Here is a 17,584-nt window from a genome sequence, read left to right as displayed (position 1 = left end):
GGAGATGCATTGGCTATGTTGAGCTGGATATGACTGTCCCGTTGCACTGGTGTCAGTGAAGAGGCATTAAAACTCTGCAGAATGTGGCATGACGGGAATAATGCGCCATAGCCACAACCACAGAGAATGCCATTTGTAACTGTGACTAGGGCTGTCTCAGTGTTATGAGAAGAATGAAAAGCAAACTGAAGGAATTTCAGGAGAGTGTTTTGAAGAGGCAAGCTCAGAGCTAGAAAGTGATGACACGTTCGAGGACATTGGAAAGGAAAGGTAGGATGCAGGTGGGGCGGCATGGGTTGCTGCTCCAAATTGACTGAAAGCATTGAGTACTAGGTCAAATAATAAGAAAAATAGAAATAGGAGCAGGAATAGGCCATTCGGACCCTCAAGCCTGCCCCGCCATTCAATAAGATAATGGCTGATCTGCCCCAGGCCTCAACTCCTCTTTCATGCCAGCTCCTCATAGCCCTCAACTCCTCGATATTTCAAAAATCTATCTACCTCCTCTTTAAATAATTTCAGTGATGTAGCCTCCACAACTCTCTGAGGTAGAGAATTCCAGACGTTCACTCCCCTCTGAGAAGAAATCCCTTTGCATCTCAGTCTTAAATGAGTGTCCCCTTATTCTGTAACTTCCTTTTCTTTCAATTTCCTCCTTAGTTACCTAATACTTACTGCACAAGTGGATAACAAGTACATCCAACGTTTAAAAAGGCACATCATTAGTGAAATGTGAAATGCCCTTTTATTTTTGTTTTGCCAACATTGTGACAAAGATGTAGTAATGGTGTCAAAATACATCACTGCTTTATTGGCACATCTCACCTCTTAACATAAGATGGGTAGTTCCTCCTGACAGGAACCCTTATTGAAAGGGAAGGTAAATATTTAAAGCATGTTCCCATGAAGAAAAAATGGTTAAAAAACAAAATCACCCTAAATTTGTTTGCTTTTTGAGTTTTTCTTAAGAAACCAAAGGTAAATTGTCCTCCAGATATGGAGACCCCTGAATAAGGTCCATTCTTTACTCGGCTATTCCTCATAAGGAGACTGGAAGAATTGGGCAATTGCTTAATTTCAAAGAAAAGTTGAACTATATCCCGACTAAGAAAAATGATCTAAGCAGAAATAACTAACTGTAAAGTTTGAGTCTCAATTCATATCTTGGGTCCAATGAACTGCAATAGAGAGTAAGGGCAGTGTGAGAACAAATTTTTTTTTACTCTTTCATGGGATGTGAGCATTGCTAGCAAGGCCAACATTTGTTGCCCACTCCTAATTGCGCTTGAGAAGATGATGGTGAGCCACCTTCTATCTGGTGTAGGTACACATACAGTGCTATTAGGAAGGGAGTTCCAAGTTTTTACCCAGTGACAGTGAAGGGACAGTGATATGGTTCCAAGTCAGGACGGTGTGTGTCTTGGAGGGAAGCTTGCAGGTGGTGGTGTTTCCACGCGTCTGCTACCCCTCTCTCTCTAGGTGGTTGAGATTGAGGATTTGGTAGGTGCTGTCAAAGGAGCTTTGGAGAGTAGCTGCAGTACATCTTGTAGATGGTACACATTACTGCCACTATGCTCTGGTGACGGAGGAAGTGAGTGTTTAAGATGGTAGATTGGGTGCCAGTCGAGTGGAAAAATGAGTCATATACTGTAGCCTAGATCACCACAGGCTGTAACAAGTAAAATAAATTTTCAAGTAGTTTAAAATTAAATTCTAATTTAAGTTAGATTTGCAGCATCAGCTGTGGGAGAAAATTGACACTGATTCAAGCAGTACTAATTCTTAGAACACTAGTTAGTGCTGGGCAATTGATGACAAAGTTGACTGTTGAAGATGAATTATGCAGGGAACCAGTGAAGTGTGAGCTGATGACAGTCGCTTTACAAAAGCCAGTTCTTTAATCTGGATGCACAGTTTCTGTTGATCCAATTAGGGCATGTTACCTTGACTGGATTAAAAAACACATGAGCATGCAGTGTTCCAAACTTGGCTTATTGTTGGGGTGAGAGTGAATTCCTCAGAAACCCCTATAAACGTGTAAAATAAGGTTTCCACCAAACCAAAGGCAGTGCATCCCCAAGGAAATTCATCCTCTAAATCTTAGAATTTCCTAATACTGTTGCTTACTTTGATATATAATTAATTTGCACAAAGGCTGATTGAGTGAGGGAGAATGTCATTGGCCAGGATTTTCTGGTCCCATCCATGGCGGGAATCGGCGCGCGCGGGACCGAAAAATTTGGAAAGCAGCCAAGAGTGCGGGACTAGAAAATCCCGTCCATTGTTGGGGTGCCTGTTCCTTGTTCTTTGAACTTCAGTCACCACTTTACAAGGCTCCTTTTTTCTTTGAGCCTTGAGAATATTGGAGTTTGTTTAGTTTTGGAACTTTTCTGCTGCTACCTCTGGTCTAGAGCTAGGGTGTAATTGGGAGCAGGACCCTGATGTATTGTAGGATTACCAAAGTGGCGACAATATAGAGCCAGAGACTCAAAGTGAGATCGTCCTAAGTGGTTTTCCTTTATTTTGGCAGAAAATCATAGTCACAATATCATTGTCACAATAAATAATCTAAAATGTACCCACAGTTACATCCTCTAAAGCCTGATGTATTAGAGGTGGAGCATTACTCCCAGCAGCACTTTATTATTTCTCCGCCTGTCAGCCAACATGTCATAAGGTCATAAGAACTGTCCCACTTGTCAAGAAGGAGATAACAATGCTAGGGTGTCAAACTCAAGTGAAATTCAATGGAAGAACTTCACAAGGTGTAATCTGTGCCACATTAGACAAGGAAATTAGAGCTTTGGAGTTTATTTGCACATTCATACAAAGCTACATATAATATTAATATTGTACCTATCTCAGACACCGAGAGCACTTATACCACTGTCAGACAAACTGACTCATGATGTTCTTTGGTCTTGTGTTTTCTCAGCTCGAGATGTACCAAAGGATCTCTCAGAAGCTGCCTGATCGTCACTCAGATTTCTCCCGCTTGGCTAGGATCCTTACTGGCAATTCCATTGCACTGGTGCTGGGAGGTGGAGGGGCCAGGTGAGTCCTCATCGTGAAAGTGGAAGAACTTAATCTTCTATTAAACTTGCCGACTGAAACTGACTGTAATTATACCTCCAGAATCCACCGAGGCACTTCTCATCGTTATAACTGTTTCCCATTCCTTCTCCTACCATCATTTCTTTCTGCTTTGTTTCGTCTCCTGGGATAGAGTTCCACAGGACTGAAGATTCACACATTTAAGGCAGAAGATCACTCTATAGTCCTGTTGCTTACTTCACCAAAGATTTTCTCCTGAAGACACTAGAGTGGAAATTCATGTCAACCCATTAGGCTGCACGCTAGTATCTGGGTACCTGAGATATACCTGAAATTGGGCCTCATCGCCATATTGTCAGAAGGCTGCAGCCGTTGATCTGCATTCAGAGGAAGCTAGTTGGTTCCACAGAGACGAAGTTTTTTTAATTTCATTATTTCATGGGGTGTGGGCATCACTGGCATGGCCAGCATTTGTTGCCCATTCCTAATGTCCTTGAACTGAGTGGCATGCTGGGCCATTTTAGAGGACACTTAAGAGCCAAGCATCTTGCAGTTGAGCAGGTATTTTCCCATCTGCAGCCCTCATAGGTCCTGGGGGTTGGGAGGACTTATTCAGGATAGTGTGAAGTTTAGAGTGGAGAAGGGAGATGGAGTGATCAGGAGGGAAGACCTAGTGCTGTTTGCATTGAGGGCAGCCCAGTCTTGGAAAGGAGGCTTCAAGCAGGCATTGAGCAGGCACCCACATCCCCCCCTCTATTTGCATGTGCAAAGGTCCTAACTGCTATTTCTGGCACAGGCTTTCCATACTGAAATCTGTACCTATACGGCAGACAGCACTGGTCACTCACGATATTGGACACCTAAGTGCCCGTTTTACGCCTGTAACATGGGCAGAGGGGTCAGTGGATTTCTAGGCCACTGGCTGATGCTGTACCATCCAATATCTCAACCAAGAAACGATTCTTCACATGAATATTTCACCATGCAGCAAATCATAGCCATGCATTATCCTGCTGAAGTTTCAAATACTAAACAAGATTGATAATAGTTACATTGTTCATGTCTTTCACAGAGTGACTGACTTACAGTTCCTGCATAAAACATTTAGAAATACAATGGACTTGGGTAAAAACCTTTTGAAGAGTGCAGTGACATTCCAGAACCAACAGCAAGACTTGTAATGTATTTTAATTTAAGTGATCTCTAATCTATAAAGACTGGAGGACAATGGGCTTGGTGCCTGGGTGCTGGTTCCCTGTCTGTAAATAGAGGAGCGTGATTCCTATTTTTAAGTGTAAGTTGGGTGAGGTTGTTGTGTTGGGGAATATTGTTTGCGTGTGTATAGATGTGAACACAGCTTACAGTAACTTCAGTAATTCTGCAATATTTCAGGTCAAATCCATTTATTAACTTGCCTATACCTGGGTGCAGCTTTTCCTAAATGGCATGTTCTGCGATATTGCAATTTTAGTGGGGTTTTTCATTCATAACAGGCAGCTATCTCCACCCTGGGCAAGAATGAGTCAGCACATCATTATTGTTTTTCTTTATTCAGCATTTTAAAGCATTAGGTTAACTCTAGGGACCAAGGAATAGTTTTTGATTTAAAATGAGTTACTGAACATTACACCAGCTGTCATCTTGAGAGCCATGAATAATCAGAGCCCCGTGTCTGTTTGAGAGTTCCAGGTAGAATCACGACACCATGAGCTCAGGTCCAGAGTTTTTGGAAATCTTGAGGTTTTTTTTAAGTTCGTGTATGCTTTTTCACTGAAGCGCAAAATAGCTCACTAACACACAAGCTCTGCCATCTAATCTCGTTTTTAATGAAATCCAAGTTTAATTATTACTTCATTTACATGAAGTTGCGTTTACAGCACTGGATTGTCAGCTCTGATAACCACGATTTAGATCAAATCCAGACACAGGGTTGGATGTTGTCTCTGTGATCAAGCTTTTGGTTAAATGTGTTGCACAACAGCACTGTTGCTTGTCTCCTAACTACAGGTTTTCTCTCCCCTTCCCTTCATGGCACTCTTTCTTCTTGGATACCCTTCTGTATCTCACCCACCTGGCCTTTCTTCATGTGTGAACCAAGGTGATGTGCATCATCTGGGCATTGGACTGTGGCAGCATCAGACCCAAGCCCAACGCTGTCCTCACCCAGTAATCACCTTCCAACAGGGGTCAGTGGGTAGTCATTCTAGAGCAGAAACCATTGTTCTCCCAATCTAGGCTCTGAAGTTCAGTGTAGCATCACTGATGTCATGCAAGAGTCAGCAGAGCCTTGGAATCAAATCTGGGCTTCCTGATCAGATTCAAGTTCTGATTATACCAACTGAATCATCAGGAGAACTGTCCAGATAGATAGAGAAGTTCAAATCCAGCCAGCACTGTTCAGAAAATTTGTGTTCCTCTGAAGATGGTAGGTACGAACACAGTCTTTCACCTCTTTGATTGAATTTCACAAGCACCAAACCAGAACACATGCCCAACCCCGGCCCCCTCAACCACATCAGGTGTGGACAGTATCAAGCTTGGCTGTGATATCCCCACCCTCTCACATCTGGCATTCCTTCTAGGATCAATTTGAAGAATGGCAATTTTGATACCATATGGATGCTGCCCAAGTGGCCATTCCTCTTGACTCCACAAACTTGGACCTGCCCAGTTTAAAAGGGCTCCGGAGCTTCTGTAAAGTTTAAGAAATACTTGGGGAAGGGCAGTCCTTTGAGCAAACCGGTAGAAGAGTTGCAGAATATGCCTGATTTGCATGTAGTTAATATTTTGTAGAGGTTATTCAGTCTCTGTCTGCATAGACACAATGGTAATCAACATTCTTGTTGTTGGGTGCCAACCTGAAGCTGTCAAACCAATTCTCAAACTTAGCATTTAACAGTATTCTGACAACATTGGTAATCATTGCATGCATTAGATCAGCATCTACAGGTAAGTGAGATGTAGATTCCTGTCGTGTCCAGATGCTTGCTAACACTATTCTGTGAGAGTGCTTCTTAATAGCCTCTTCCCAATTTGAAATTTGTCTCTTCTAGGGCATGAAATAGAGAGAGAAATTATGACCAATACCACTTTATAAATCACAATTTCTCCAAAGGGATTATTTTATAGATTAGGAGGTACCAATTGGATGGGAACCAGGGAAATACCCTTCCAGTACCTTCCTTTCCAAGTGCCTCTGGGAATCTGTCATTTCAAAACTTCACAACCATAGCATTGAAACCAATTCTTGCCTTCTGGGTTGGAGATTATGATTCCAGAGATGTCTAATTGAATGCGGCCTCATGTAAGGTATTAACAGGCAGTATAGTATATTCTTAGTATATTCTGTCACACAATGGTTCCTTTACCTTCTCTAATTGCCATTGGTTATCGACACACAGTCAATGATATTCCGAAGGTAGGTGCTTTATACTTAATGAAATATTTTGGAACCTTAGACAAGTGTTGTAATGTAGGAAACACGGCAGCCAATTTGTATATCAAAAACTCCCACGAGCATCAATGAGACAATGATCGGATAATTGTTTTACTATGTTGTTTGAAGAACATATATTGGCCGGGACACCGGGAGAATCTCCTTGCTTTTCTTTGAATAATACTTGAATGAATGTGGTCTTGCACATCCAGTTGAGAGAGAAGATGTCTCATCTGAAAGATGGCACTTCTGGCAGTGCAGCAGTCCTGTTAGTGCTGGACTGGACCATCAACCTAGATAAGAGAGTTCTTGGAAATAGCAACAACTCCGTATTTTCATTTGCAGTGACTCATTTATCAGAAACACTTACAAGTTATTGCCTACCATCATAGGAATTTGAGTTTGCTCAGAAAAAGGTAAGGATTGTTAATTCTCCATTATGGTTCTCTTAGTGGCTGTAATTTCTTCAATATCTCGGTGGTGGATGATAGTCACCATACTGGAAAAGTCCTGAACAGTCACGTCCTCTAAGTGCTGGCTCAGCAAAAGGTGAACTTCACTCTGCATGTGATTAAGCCTGGCCAATGATAACCCATTCAACACTGAGCTTTCAAATTGAGAGCTTTATTTAACTACAAATATGCATTTAAGTGAGTTATTTATAGGCAGTAGATGTACTATTTTAATTTATTCTGAGTAAAACGTCCATGGCATTTCTCTTCTTAAGTCAGATGGTACATTATCAAAGGTGGAGAACTTTGCAAATTGGAATGTCCTTGAGTTTCAGGCACCTAACATTTAGGATTGTATTGCATCTGTAACAAAGCTTGCATGTGTAGACTTAAAATGTGATATATGTCTTCCAAATGCAAATGCTCCCTACAAGTGTTGCTGTTTCTAATCCCTTCCAGTAACACCTAAGCAACACTTATCTATACTTAACCATATCCTTACCTTTGACTAAGAGCTCCCAACTTTCGTCTCCAAGCTAGAAGGCTGTCCTGTTTGAAACCTACTGAAATTGAGCCTCTTCCTGCCCCCTTTCCCAGCTCACTGTAACCCCTAGCTGCCGCAGCTCTGACTTACTTGACACCTGAATTAACTCTTCATCCCTTTCATTTGTTCTCATCTATCTGTCCTGAGTATCTGAACTTACTTCACTGTCAGTTTTTATACACCACCCACCCCCTACCAATCAAGAAACCCTTTCCTTCCCAATTCCTGCTGCTAACTTGTTCCAGAGAAAACACTTATTGCTGCACCATCAACAGCTACCCTGCAACACCATCACGCATAAACCTAGAATAAAAAGCGAGCATCAGGAATATTTACTGGATTGTCGTAAAAATCCATCTGATTCACTAATGTTCTTTAAGGGAGGAAATCTGTTGTCCTTATCTGGTCTGGCCTACGTGTGACACCAGGCCCGGAGCAATGTGGTTGACTCTCAACTGCCCTCTGAAATGGCCTTGCAACCTACTCAATTGTATCATTGAATTCAATTGAGTCTTTGAAAGCTAGCATGTAGGCACAGCAAAAGCAATTAGGAAGGCAAATTGCTCCAGTTATCACTGCAGGTCAAAACCTTTCAGCTTTTAAATCAATTAACTATCATAAGTCTAATTTTGGAACAGAGTGTGTGTGTGAGAAATTGGCCTTTATTGCAAGAGGATTTGAGTACATGAGTAAAGATGTCTTGCTGCAATTGTATGGAGCCTTGGTGTCACTGCATCTGGAGCATCGTGTACAGTTTTAGTCTCCTTGCCTAAGGAAGAGTATACTTGCCATAGAGGGATTGCAACGAAGGTTCACAGACTGATCCCTGGTTAGCGGGATTGTCCTATGAGGAGCAATTGAGGAGACTGGGCTTGTATTCTCTAGAGTTTAATAGGATAAGAGGTGATCTCATTGAAATATACAAAATTCTTACAGGGCTTGACAGGGTGGATGCAGGAAGGATGTTTCTCATGGCTGGGAGTTCTAGAACCAGGGAACACAGTCTCGGAATAAGAGATAGGCCATTTAGAACTGAGATGAAGAGGAATTTCTTTGCCCAGAAGGTGGTAAATCTTAGGAATTCTGTACCCCAGAGGAGTTTGGAGAGGCTCAGGTATGTTCAAGACAGAGATCAATAAATTTCTAGATTGTAAAGACGTCAAGAGATATGGGAATAGTGCAGGAAAATGGTGTTGAGATTGAAGATCGGCCATGATTTAATTGAATGGTGGAACAGGTTCAAGGGGCCGAATGGCCTCCTGCTCCTATGTTCCTAAATGTTCTGAAAAAGTCTAACAGCACTACACCACATGGACTGCAGCAGTTTGAGAAGGTTTCAAGAAGGTGGCCCACCACCACTTTCTTCAGGGCAATTAGAGATGGGCAATATTTGCTGGCCTTGTCAGTGACATGCATATCCCATGAACAAATTTTTTTTTAAAAGTTCCATGGCCCACTATAAGGGGTGAACCATGTCCATCAGTCTAAACCTTTGAGTCTCTCTTCCCTTGTTAACTGGCTAACCTAATTTGAAAGTGAAACCCAAGCAACAGCTGATGCTTTTTTCAGTATTCCATTGCTACATCTTTACGGTGTGTGATTTTTTTTTTTGGAACAATTTCACATAATCTCTGTGTGAAAATTAGACTTATCATTGTCAATTGATTTAAAAGCTGAAAAATCTTGCCCTTAGTGATAACTGGAGCAATGCTGATTTCTCTGCTGAATTCTGAGAAGGCAGAGTAACGAGACATTCTATTGATGATTGACGCACATCAATCTCTTGGGAAGTCCAGCTGCTGCTAACACTTTTTGGATTATCTTTCTCTTTGTATTTACAGTCTGGCAGGGGATGCCTGGTTCGCTGGAGTTTGTACTGCACTGTTGTGGTTTTTTTTGTAAGGTAGAAATATTTTTTAATCTGCAGTTTCCTCCAAAACGCAATGGTTAAATGCATAACCTGAAGAAATAATGAGCCAAGCTGACAAGGAATGCCTCAAGTTCAATCACTTGTTGCTGCTGAATTAGCTGATCTCAGAAGAGCAGCGTTCCAACAATTGACTTCACTGTCCCCATATCCCTTCCCAACTCCACTTCCTTCTGCACCTGCCTCTAAGGAAAAGAACTCTTTGCCCAAATCACACTCAAATGCATTTTCAAATTTCTAATTGTCTAGTTTTTGGCCCTTTATTCATAATGCAATTTCTGCAGCTACCCATCTACTCAATCACATTCTCACCTTACCTTGCCCTTCTTTCCATTCAAGCCATTACTCTCGCCCTCATTCTGCTCGCTCCCCTGGTGCGACTCTCCTCTCTGCTCCCTCAAGTCCAGGGGACACAGACTTGAGCGTCAATGGTGGAAATCTGGTTTAGCCATTCATCGTTAGATCTGCCTAGACTATATAAAGCACTACCAGGTCCTGTTCTCCTCTGCCCAAATGGTTCACTATTCCAGAATCATCCTGAAGTGCAAACATAATCCCTGGCTTTTCTTCTCCACTCCAGACCATCTTCTGAAGTCTCTCTCCTCTTCCACCTTCCTCTATCCTGATCGCAAACAATAACTGCAAAGAGCTCATGGATGACTTTGGATGGTCTCAGTCTTTGTGGCAATCAGCTGCTCTTGCTGTTTCCCTCCCTCTCACCCACCAGGCCATACATCCTGTAAGTTTTCACAAATCCTAACCCTGAACATGCATTTTTCTCTAGCTTCTCTCCCATCTTCCATCATTCACCCATCAACCTCATCTTGTCTATGAGGCCCGCCTCCTGCCCCCTAAATCTCACTCCCACCTTGTTTGTCCTTCGAGGTGAAGATGACCTTGTTCATCACCTGGGGTGTTTAGTAGAGTTCTGGTGGGTATGTAGATGACTGCAAAGGCCGATCTGCGCCCAGAAGGTTCTGTTGTGAACAGGACAGGATATCGTAGACGATTAAGTTTTGGATGAGTTGCTGGCTCTGGATTTCTTTCATTTTCTCTCTAACTCTGATACTTATTTGCCTTCAAAGGAAGCCGCACCGTTTTCCCACCAGAGTGTTGATGTCCCCACTTCTCTCCTTGGCCCTTATGTTAGCTAATGTTAATCATTCCCTCTGATCAGGTACTGTCTTCCTCCCTTCAAATCTTATCACCATCACCCCTCTGATCAAAAAAAGACCCCTGTTCTCTCTGTCCTTGCAAATGACTGTCATATCTCCAACTTCCCTTTCCTCTCCAAAGTGCTTGAACAGACTGTCACCTCCCAGATCTGTGCCTATCTTTCCTACAATTCTATGTTTGAATTCATCCAATCAGAACAACTCCTTCACTCCAGCACTGAAGCATCTTGAAATGGCCCTTAATGGCATCTGATGTGACTGACCTGTTGTTAACTATCCCTCCTCATCCTTTTGATATGTTCACAGCCTTTGACTGGTTCACCATGCCATCCTCAAACGTATGCCCTCCGTTGACCAACTGGATGGGACCGCCCTCACCTTTCATTCTTATTGACCCAGCCATAATTAGCGAATCGCCTGTGATAACTTCTTTTCCGACTCCTATACCGTTGACTCTGGAGTTCCCCAATTTTTGGTCCCCTTCTGTTCCTCATGTACATACTGCCCCTTGACAATGCCATCTGAAAACCTGTCAGGTTCTACTTGTACACTAGTGACGCTATTCTCCCTCACCACCACCTCTCTTGACCCCTTCACTGTGACTGATTTGGCACACTATTTGGCTGATCTCCAGGACTAGATGAGCAGAAATGTCTTCCAACTAAATGCAAGGAAGACTGAAACATTGGCTTCAATCCCCACTATTAAATCTTTACCCGAGGTACTGCCCAACTCTACTCCTGCCACAGCTCATTTGCTGCTGAAACCCTGATCTGTGCCTTTGTTCCCTCTTTACTTGACTATTCCAATGCCCTTCTGGCTGATCTTCCATTACCCATAAACTTGAGCTCATCCAAAAATCTAGAGCCCATATCCTAACTTGCACCAAGCCCTGGCCACCCCTCACCCCAGTGTTCACTGACCTACATTGGCACTCAATCCAGTAATGCCTCTGTGTAAAATTCTCACCTTTGTTTACAAATTTCTCGATGGTTTCGCCCATCCCTATCTCTGAAACCACCTCCTTCCCTGCAAGCCTTCGCGATCTCTGTGCTCCTCCAATTCTGGCCTCTTGCCCATCCCTGAGTTTAGTTGTTTTACCATTGGCGACTGTGTCTTCAGCTGTCTAGTCCCTAAGGTCTCCAATTCCCTCCCTAAACCTGTCCACCTCTCTTTCCTCCTTTTAAGGCAGCCCTTAAAACCTACCTCCCTCTGCCCTAATATCTCCTATCGGGCTTGGTATCAAATTTTGTTCAGTAACATCTTGTGAAGTGCCTCAGGAGGTTTCACCATATTAAAGGTGCTGGGTAAATACATGTTGTTATTGTGCAACAGTCCGATTTCAACTGTTGGCTTCAGTGCTCTTGGATCAGGAGAGAAGAGAAAAATCTCTTTAACTTTCTGCTCAGTAGGCTGCGACCCTTGGAAAATGTGTATGTGCGGTCACCCATCACAGGCAAATGGTTTCTTGAATTATTGTTTGGACTCATAAGCGAAGTGTCATTCGTGGGATTGTCATGGTAGACTAGTTGTTTGAGTATGTCCAAGTTGTAAATCATTTCATCTTTTGTGGGTTTCCTCATGATGTCCACAGAACTGGCAGTTCATATTCTTGTTGGTGCTTGGGGGAACTTCTGCACATCTCTGACCTTCTCCTGGGCATGTTGGACGTTGCGAGTTTGGCGGAGATGGTCCTTGAAAGATGCTGAACCAAATTTTAGTGCTTGCCTCCACATGCGCTGGTTTGCAGCAGTGTTTTCCCAAGAGAGGTGGCTTGCATGCAGAAGTTCGTATGGTCTTTTTTTTTTAGGTGTCCTTACATCATATGTACTGGCCACCTTGATGTCGTTTGGCCTGAGACAGTTACCCATAGAAGATTCTGTAGTCATCCATGCAGCAAACATGGCCTGCCCATCTAAATTGAATTTTCTGGAGGGCAGTTCCCATGCTGTTGAGACCAGAATGATGGAGAACCTAGTTTGTGATTTTGTCCTACCATTGAATTCTCATAATGGATCTCAGCTGTCTTGGTGAAAGCATTCCAGAGCTTTGATGTGATACCTATACTACACCCAGGATTCTGCACCATACAGCAGGGTGGGAAGCACTGTGGCCTGGTGGAGTTTGATTTTAGTCTTCAGCTTAATGCCATGCTGCCTCCAGAGAAGAATCTCCATTGCATGCTCACCTCTTGTTATATCCTCTATCGTTGAAGCAATTTCATTGTTAATCACCAAGATTACTGCCTCCTCTATCACTTTCCCTATCCTTCCTGTAGATTTTATAACCTGATATATTCAGCCCCTGTTCCAGTCCTGACCATTTTGCAGCCATGTTTCAGTAATGGCTACCACATCAAACCCTCTAAATGGAATTTGTGCCTGTAATTCATTCAATTTGTTTCTTCTACTCTATGTTTGTAGAAAGAAAACTTAATTGGGATGCACTCACCAAACTACTCCTGCTCAAATGTTTTTTCTCACACATTTCGTTACCTTGGCAACCTTTAATATTTCCTTTACTTGTGGTGCCTAAAGCACAAGTTCTGACTATTCTTACCTTTGGCCTGATTTTACATTGATTATTTATACTACCTTTTCCACCTGTGCCCTCCCTACCCCTCCATTCAGTACAGAGGGGGTGCTGCCCTTCAAATGAGATTTTAAACCAAGTTCCCATCTGCCCTCTCTGGTGGATGTAAAAGATGCCATGGCACTATTCGAAGAAGAGCAGGAGAGTCCTCCTAGTACCCCAACCGATAGGCAACCAATTATCATTAGAACAAGTCATCAGGTCGCTATCTCATTGCTTATAAAGGGATCCTCTTGTATGCAAATTGAATTGTCATGTTTCCTATATTAAAACAGTGATTGTACTTGAGAAAGTACTTGATTGACTGGGAAGTGCTTTTTGATGTCCTGGGGTCATGAAAACTGCTACATAAATTCGAGTCTTTCCTTTTCCTGTTGTGGGGAAATTAGCAGTCTGCAAGTTCAATTAACTTCATCAGGGTAAGTGCCTGAATAAGGTTGGCAAAAATACTTTACAGCAGTTTATTCGAACCACTAGTGTTAGAAGCAACCAATAAAGCTGCCTGCTTCGGTCCCATCTCCGACTCCTGAACCACATTTGACTATCTTTTATCATGATGCTTTTCATTTTTGAGAATACCTTTGGGGTAGGGGGGAATAAGGGTGTTTTTCTCACTCTGTTGGATTAAATTAAAGATTGGCTGGGTGGTTAACAGTGAGGTTGAGTGTCTTGGGCTAAAGGAAGATATAGACGGGATGGTCAAAAGGGCAGATAAGTGGCAGATGGAATTTAACCCTGAAAAGTGTGAGGTGATACGCTTTGGAAGGAGTAATTTGACAAGGAAGTATTCAATGAACGGCATGGCACCAGGAAGTTCTGAGGAACAAAGGGACCTTGGCGTGTGTGTCCATAGATCTCTGAAGGCGGAGGGGCATGTTAGTGGGGTGGTGATAAAGGCATATGGGACACTTGCCTTTATCAATCAAGGCATAGATTACAAAAGTAGGGAGGTCATATTGGAGTTGTATAGAACCTTGGTGAGGCCACAGCTAGAGTACTGTGTGCAGTTCTGGTCGCCATATTATAGGAAGGATGTGATTGCACTGGAGGGGGTGCAGAGGAGATTCACCAGGATGTTGCCTGGGATGAAACATTTAAGTTATGAAGAGAGGTTTAATAGACTTGGGTTGTTTTCGTAGGAGCAGAGAAGACTGAGGGGCGACCTGATCGAGGTATACAAGATTATGAGGGGCATGGACAGGGAGCAGCTGTTCCCCTTAGTTGAAGGGTCAGTCACAAGGGGGCATAAGTTCAAGGTGAGGGGCAGGAGGTTTAGGGGGGATGCAAGGAAAAACCTTTTTACCCAGAGGGTGGTGACACTCTGGAATGCACCGCCTGGGAGGGTGGTGGAGGCGGGTTGCCTCACATCCTTTAAAAAGTACCTGGATGAGCACTTGGCACGTCATAACATTCAAGGTGATGGGCCAAGTGCTGGTAAATGGGATTAGGTCGGTAGGTCAGGTGTTTCTCACGTGTTGGTGCAGACTCGATGGGCCGAAGGGCCTCTTCTGCACTATGATTCTGCGAAATGCCCTAGCATTCAAGTTGATCTTTCCTGAAGTAGGTTTATTTGTTAAAATATCAAGTAGCTTCTTTTGTAATTTTTGAAGTGTATGACAGAAATGCACAAGCAGTAAACTAAAACATCTTTAGAACCTGGGTGGTGTCATTTTGATGGAAGCTCTGAATAGTGGGACTGAGTAGTTTGAGGGCGCAAATTCTGATGACATGCCTGTGCTGCAAATAAATGCTGCACATGAAGAAGGGGCGGCGAGGGGGGATGTGGTGGGTGGGGTGCTGGGAAACTGGGAACGTTGGCCTGTGCCTATTTACCATTGATTTGCCTTGGCATCAGTTTTCCCCCAAGGGGGCAGGACACTCCATTGATTAGTGCATTTATTTGGGGTTGTGCCCTTGCTTTCCCAAGATTTGATTGGTTCTGCTTTTTGTAGCCAAGATACATCTGGACATTTTTTCACATTGTCGGGTAGATGCCAGTTTTATAGTTGTATTGGAAGAGCCTGACTAGAGGCGCGACCAGTTCTGGAGCACAGATTTCCAGTATTAGCAGCATTTTTATTATTTCTAGTTGTGTATATGTTAAAATAAACTTTTGGATCATGTGGACACAGCTACTATGACCAGCTGCTGCCAGATTGGAGGCTGTGCACTTGCAAAGTTGACTGGAAGATCTAAAGACAAATGAATTTCCCAGCATCATGGGTCTGAACTTCCACGGAGTGGCAATCAGAGTCGGATTGCCACTCCATTCCTAGTTTCCTACCTCGAAATCCAGGTGATCCTTTCCCATCCAACCTTCTGACTCGGGCCAAGTGAGAACTGTGTAGGGCAGCGCATTCCTGAGGCCTTCAGTTGAGAGCTGCACAGTTGGAGGTAAGGAGGTCATGTCCCTTTTTCTACAACACTAGCTGTTTTAAAGCAGGTAAGTTTGAAGGTCCAGCCACTTTCAGAAGCCATGGAGAAGGTAAGTTTAGTAAGTGGGTAGGATTGGTTGGGGGGATGGGTTCAGGTGACCGGTGTGGGCTTGCGGGTTGAGTGGTCAGTGGGGAGGGGGGTGGTCGGGTGGTCAGTGGACGGTGTAGGTCAGATGATCAGTGGGGGGATAGGGGTCAGGTGGTCAGTGGGGGGATGAACGTACAAACATACATACAAAATAGGAGCAGAAGTAGGCCTTTCGGTCCCTCAAGCCTGCTCTGCCATTCATTAAGATCATGGCTGATCGGTTTGTGTTTTGAATTCCACATTCCCATCTACCCCCGATAACTTTTTATTCCTTACCTGCCTTCACCATAAAGATATTCAATGACCCCCATCTCCATCTTCGGAAGTAGAGAGTTCCAAAGTCGCACAACCCTCAGAGAAAAAAAATTCCCCTCATCCCTGTCCTAAAAGGGCAGCCCCTAATTTTAAAACAATGCCCCTAGTTCTGGACTCACCCACAAGAGGAAACATCCTTTCCACATCCACCTTGTCAATATCATTCAGGATCTTATATACTTCAATCAAGTCACCCCTCACTCTTCTAAATTCCAGTGGAAACAAGCCCACTCAATCTAACCTTTCCTCATAAGATAACCCTCTCATTCCAGGTATCAATTTAGCAAACTTCCTCTGAACTGCCTCCAACATATTTACATCCTTTCTTAAATAAGGAAATCAGAGCTGCACACAATATTCGAAATGTGGTCTCACCAATGTGCTATATAACTGAAGCACAACATCCTTACTCTTATAAAAATATCTGGAAAAACTCAGCAGGTCTGGCAGCATCTGCGGAGAGGAACACAGTTAACGTTTCGAGTCCGTATGACTCTTCAACAGAACTAAATAAAAATAGAAAAGAGATGAAATATAAGCTGGTTTAAGGGGGGGTGGGACAGGTATTCCTCTGTGTGGATTTTAGCCAGCCATAAAGGAAGATCCAGGTGTCAGAGCAAATCGCATCACGACTTCAGAACACTGCCTTCCATGTGTTCAACTATTAGCCTCTTGTTCCAATTGTTGTGAAATCTGATTTTCACCATAAACAGCCTTGGTCCCATGGGCAGGTGAGGCCCAACAGGCAGACAGACATTCTTAGTTTCTCTTATTTTTTCAGCTCTTCCTACTGCCTGTGAGCCACTGATAGACTGCATTACTGAATCATCCAGTCATTGTCTTGCTGCATTTGCTCAGCTGAAGAGACAAAAAAGGCAGTGTGTGGATCTTGTTCCCCTGACCTTTCATTTAGGTGAAGGGCAGATAACTTCATCACCAAGCACAGCAAATGTTACAACTGCACATTTGGGGAACTAAACCTTTCAGCACAATGGTCAATCATTGAAATTACCAAGAGATAAGAAAAGAGCAGTTGTTGATTTTAATTGTATTTTTCCACAGAAACCTCTTGTTCTGATGAATCCTTGACATTGCTTTGACTTTTTGATATAATTTGAACGTCACTGAGTGCTTCCTGGAGGAGGTAACTTGAACTTGATCATTGCTCTCCTGGGAATCTTTTTGAATTCAATACTATATAAAAATTGATACTTAACACAATTACATCACTACACAGACAGCATGCTTCTGCTTCAAGATTATATATTGTTGTGGAAAAACACCTGTGCCTGTGTGCAGATTGTGTGCACAATCAAGAGATTCCTGCAACATGAAGCTTCAGGATAAACCAGCACTGATCCTTTGGCACTGCGACCATCAGCATTCAGCCAGAAGGGTGATGTGAATGTGTTGGTATGATGGCAGAAACCTGTGTGGCAAAAATTACCCCTTAGAGTTCCTGCCTTGCATTGTATGAGAATTAGTTGTCATTGCAGTTGCTGTAACATCAACTTTGTTCAAATAATTATGTTTTTGTTACCCTGCAATCTTGTCTCTTGTAAAGGC

The 17,584-nt window shown here is 43.1% G+C and overlaps 1 protein-coding gene across 4 annotated transcripts in view; it reads left to right on the top strand.

The window, feature by feature from the left end:
* Nucleotides 1-17,584, top strand: part of pnpla7b (patatin-like phospholipase domain containing 7b) — a 317,033-nt gene that overhangs the window by 192,977 nt on the left and 106,472 nt on the right. For all 4 annotated transcript variants that reach the window (XM_078550357.1, XM_078550360.1, XM_078550356.1 and 1 more), the window contains one exon: nucleotides 2,936-3,054. In XM_078550357.1, coding sequence (XP_078406483.1) covers nucleotides 2,936-3,054 — 119 coding nt within the window. The remainder of the gene's footprint in view (nucleotides 1-2,935; nucleotides 3,055-17,584) is intronic.

Source organism: Cetorhinus maximus, chromosome 10 (assembly GCF_964194155.1).
Source record: "Cetorhinus maximus chromosome 10, sCetMax3.hap1.1, whole genome shotgun sequence".
NCBI lineage: Eukaryota > Metazoa > Chordata > Chondrichthyes > Lamniformes > Cetorhinidae > Cetorhinus > Cetorhinus maximus.
The sequence above is the reverse complement of the archived record's forward strand: the minus strand, read 5'-3'. Positions and strand labels throughout refer to the sequence as shown.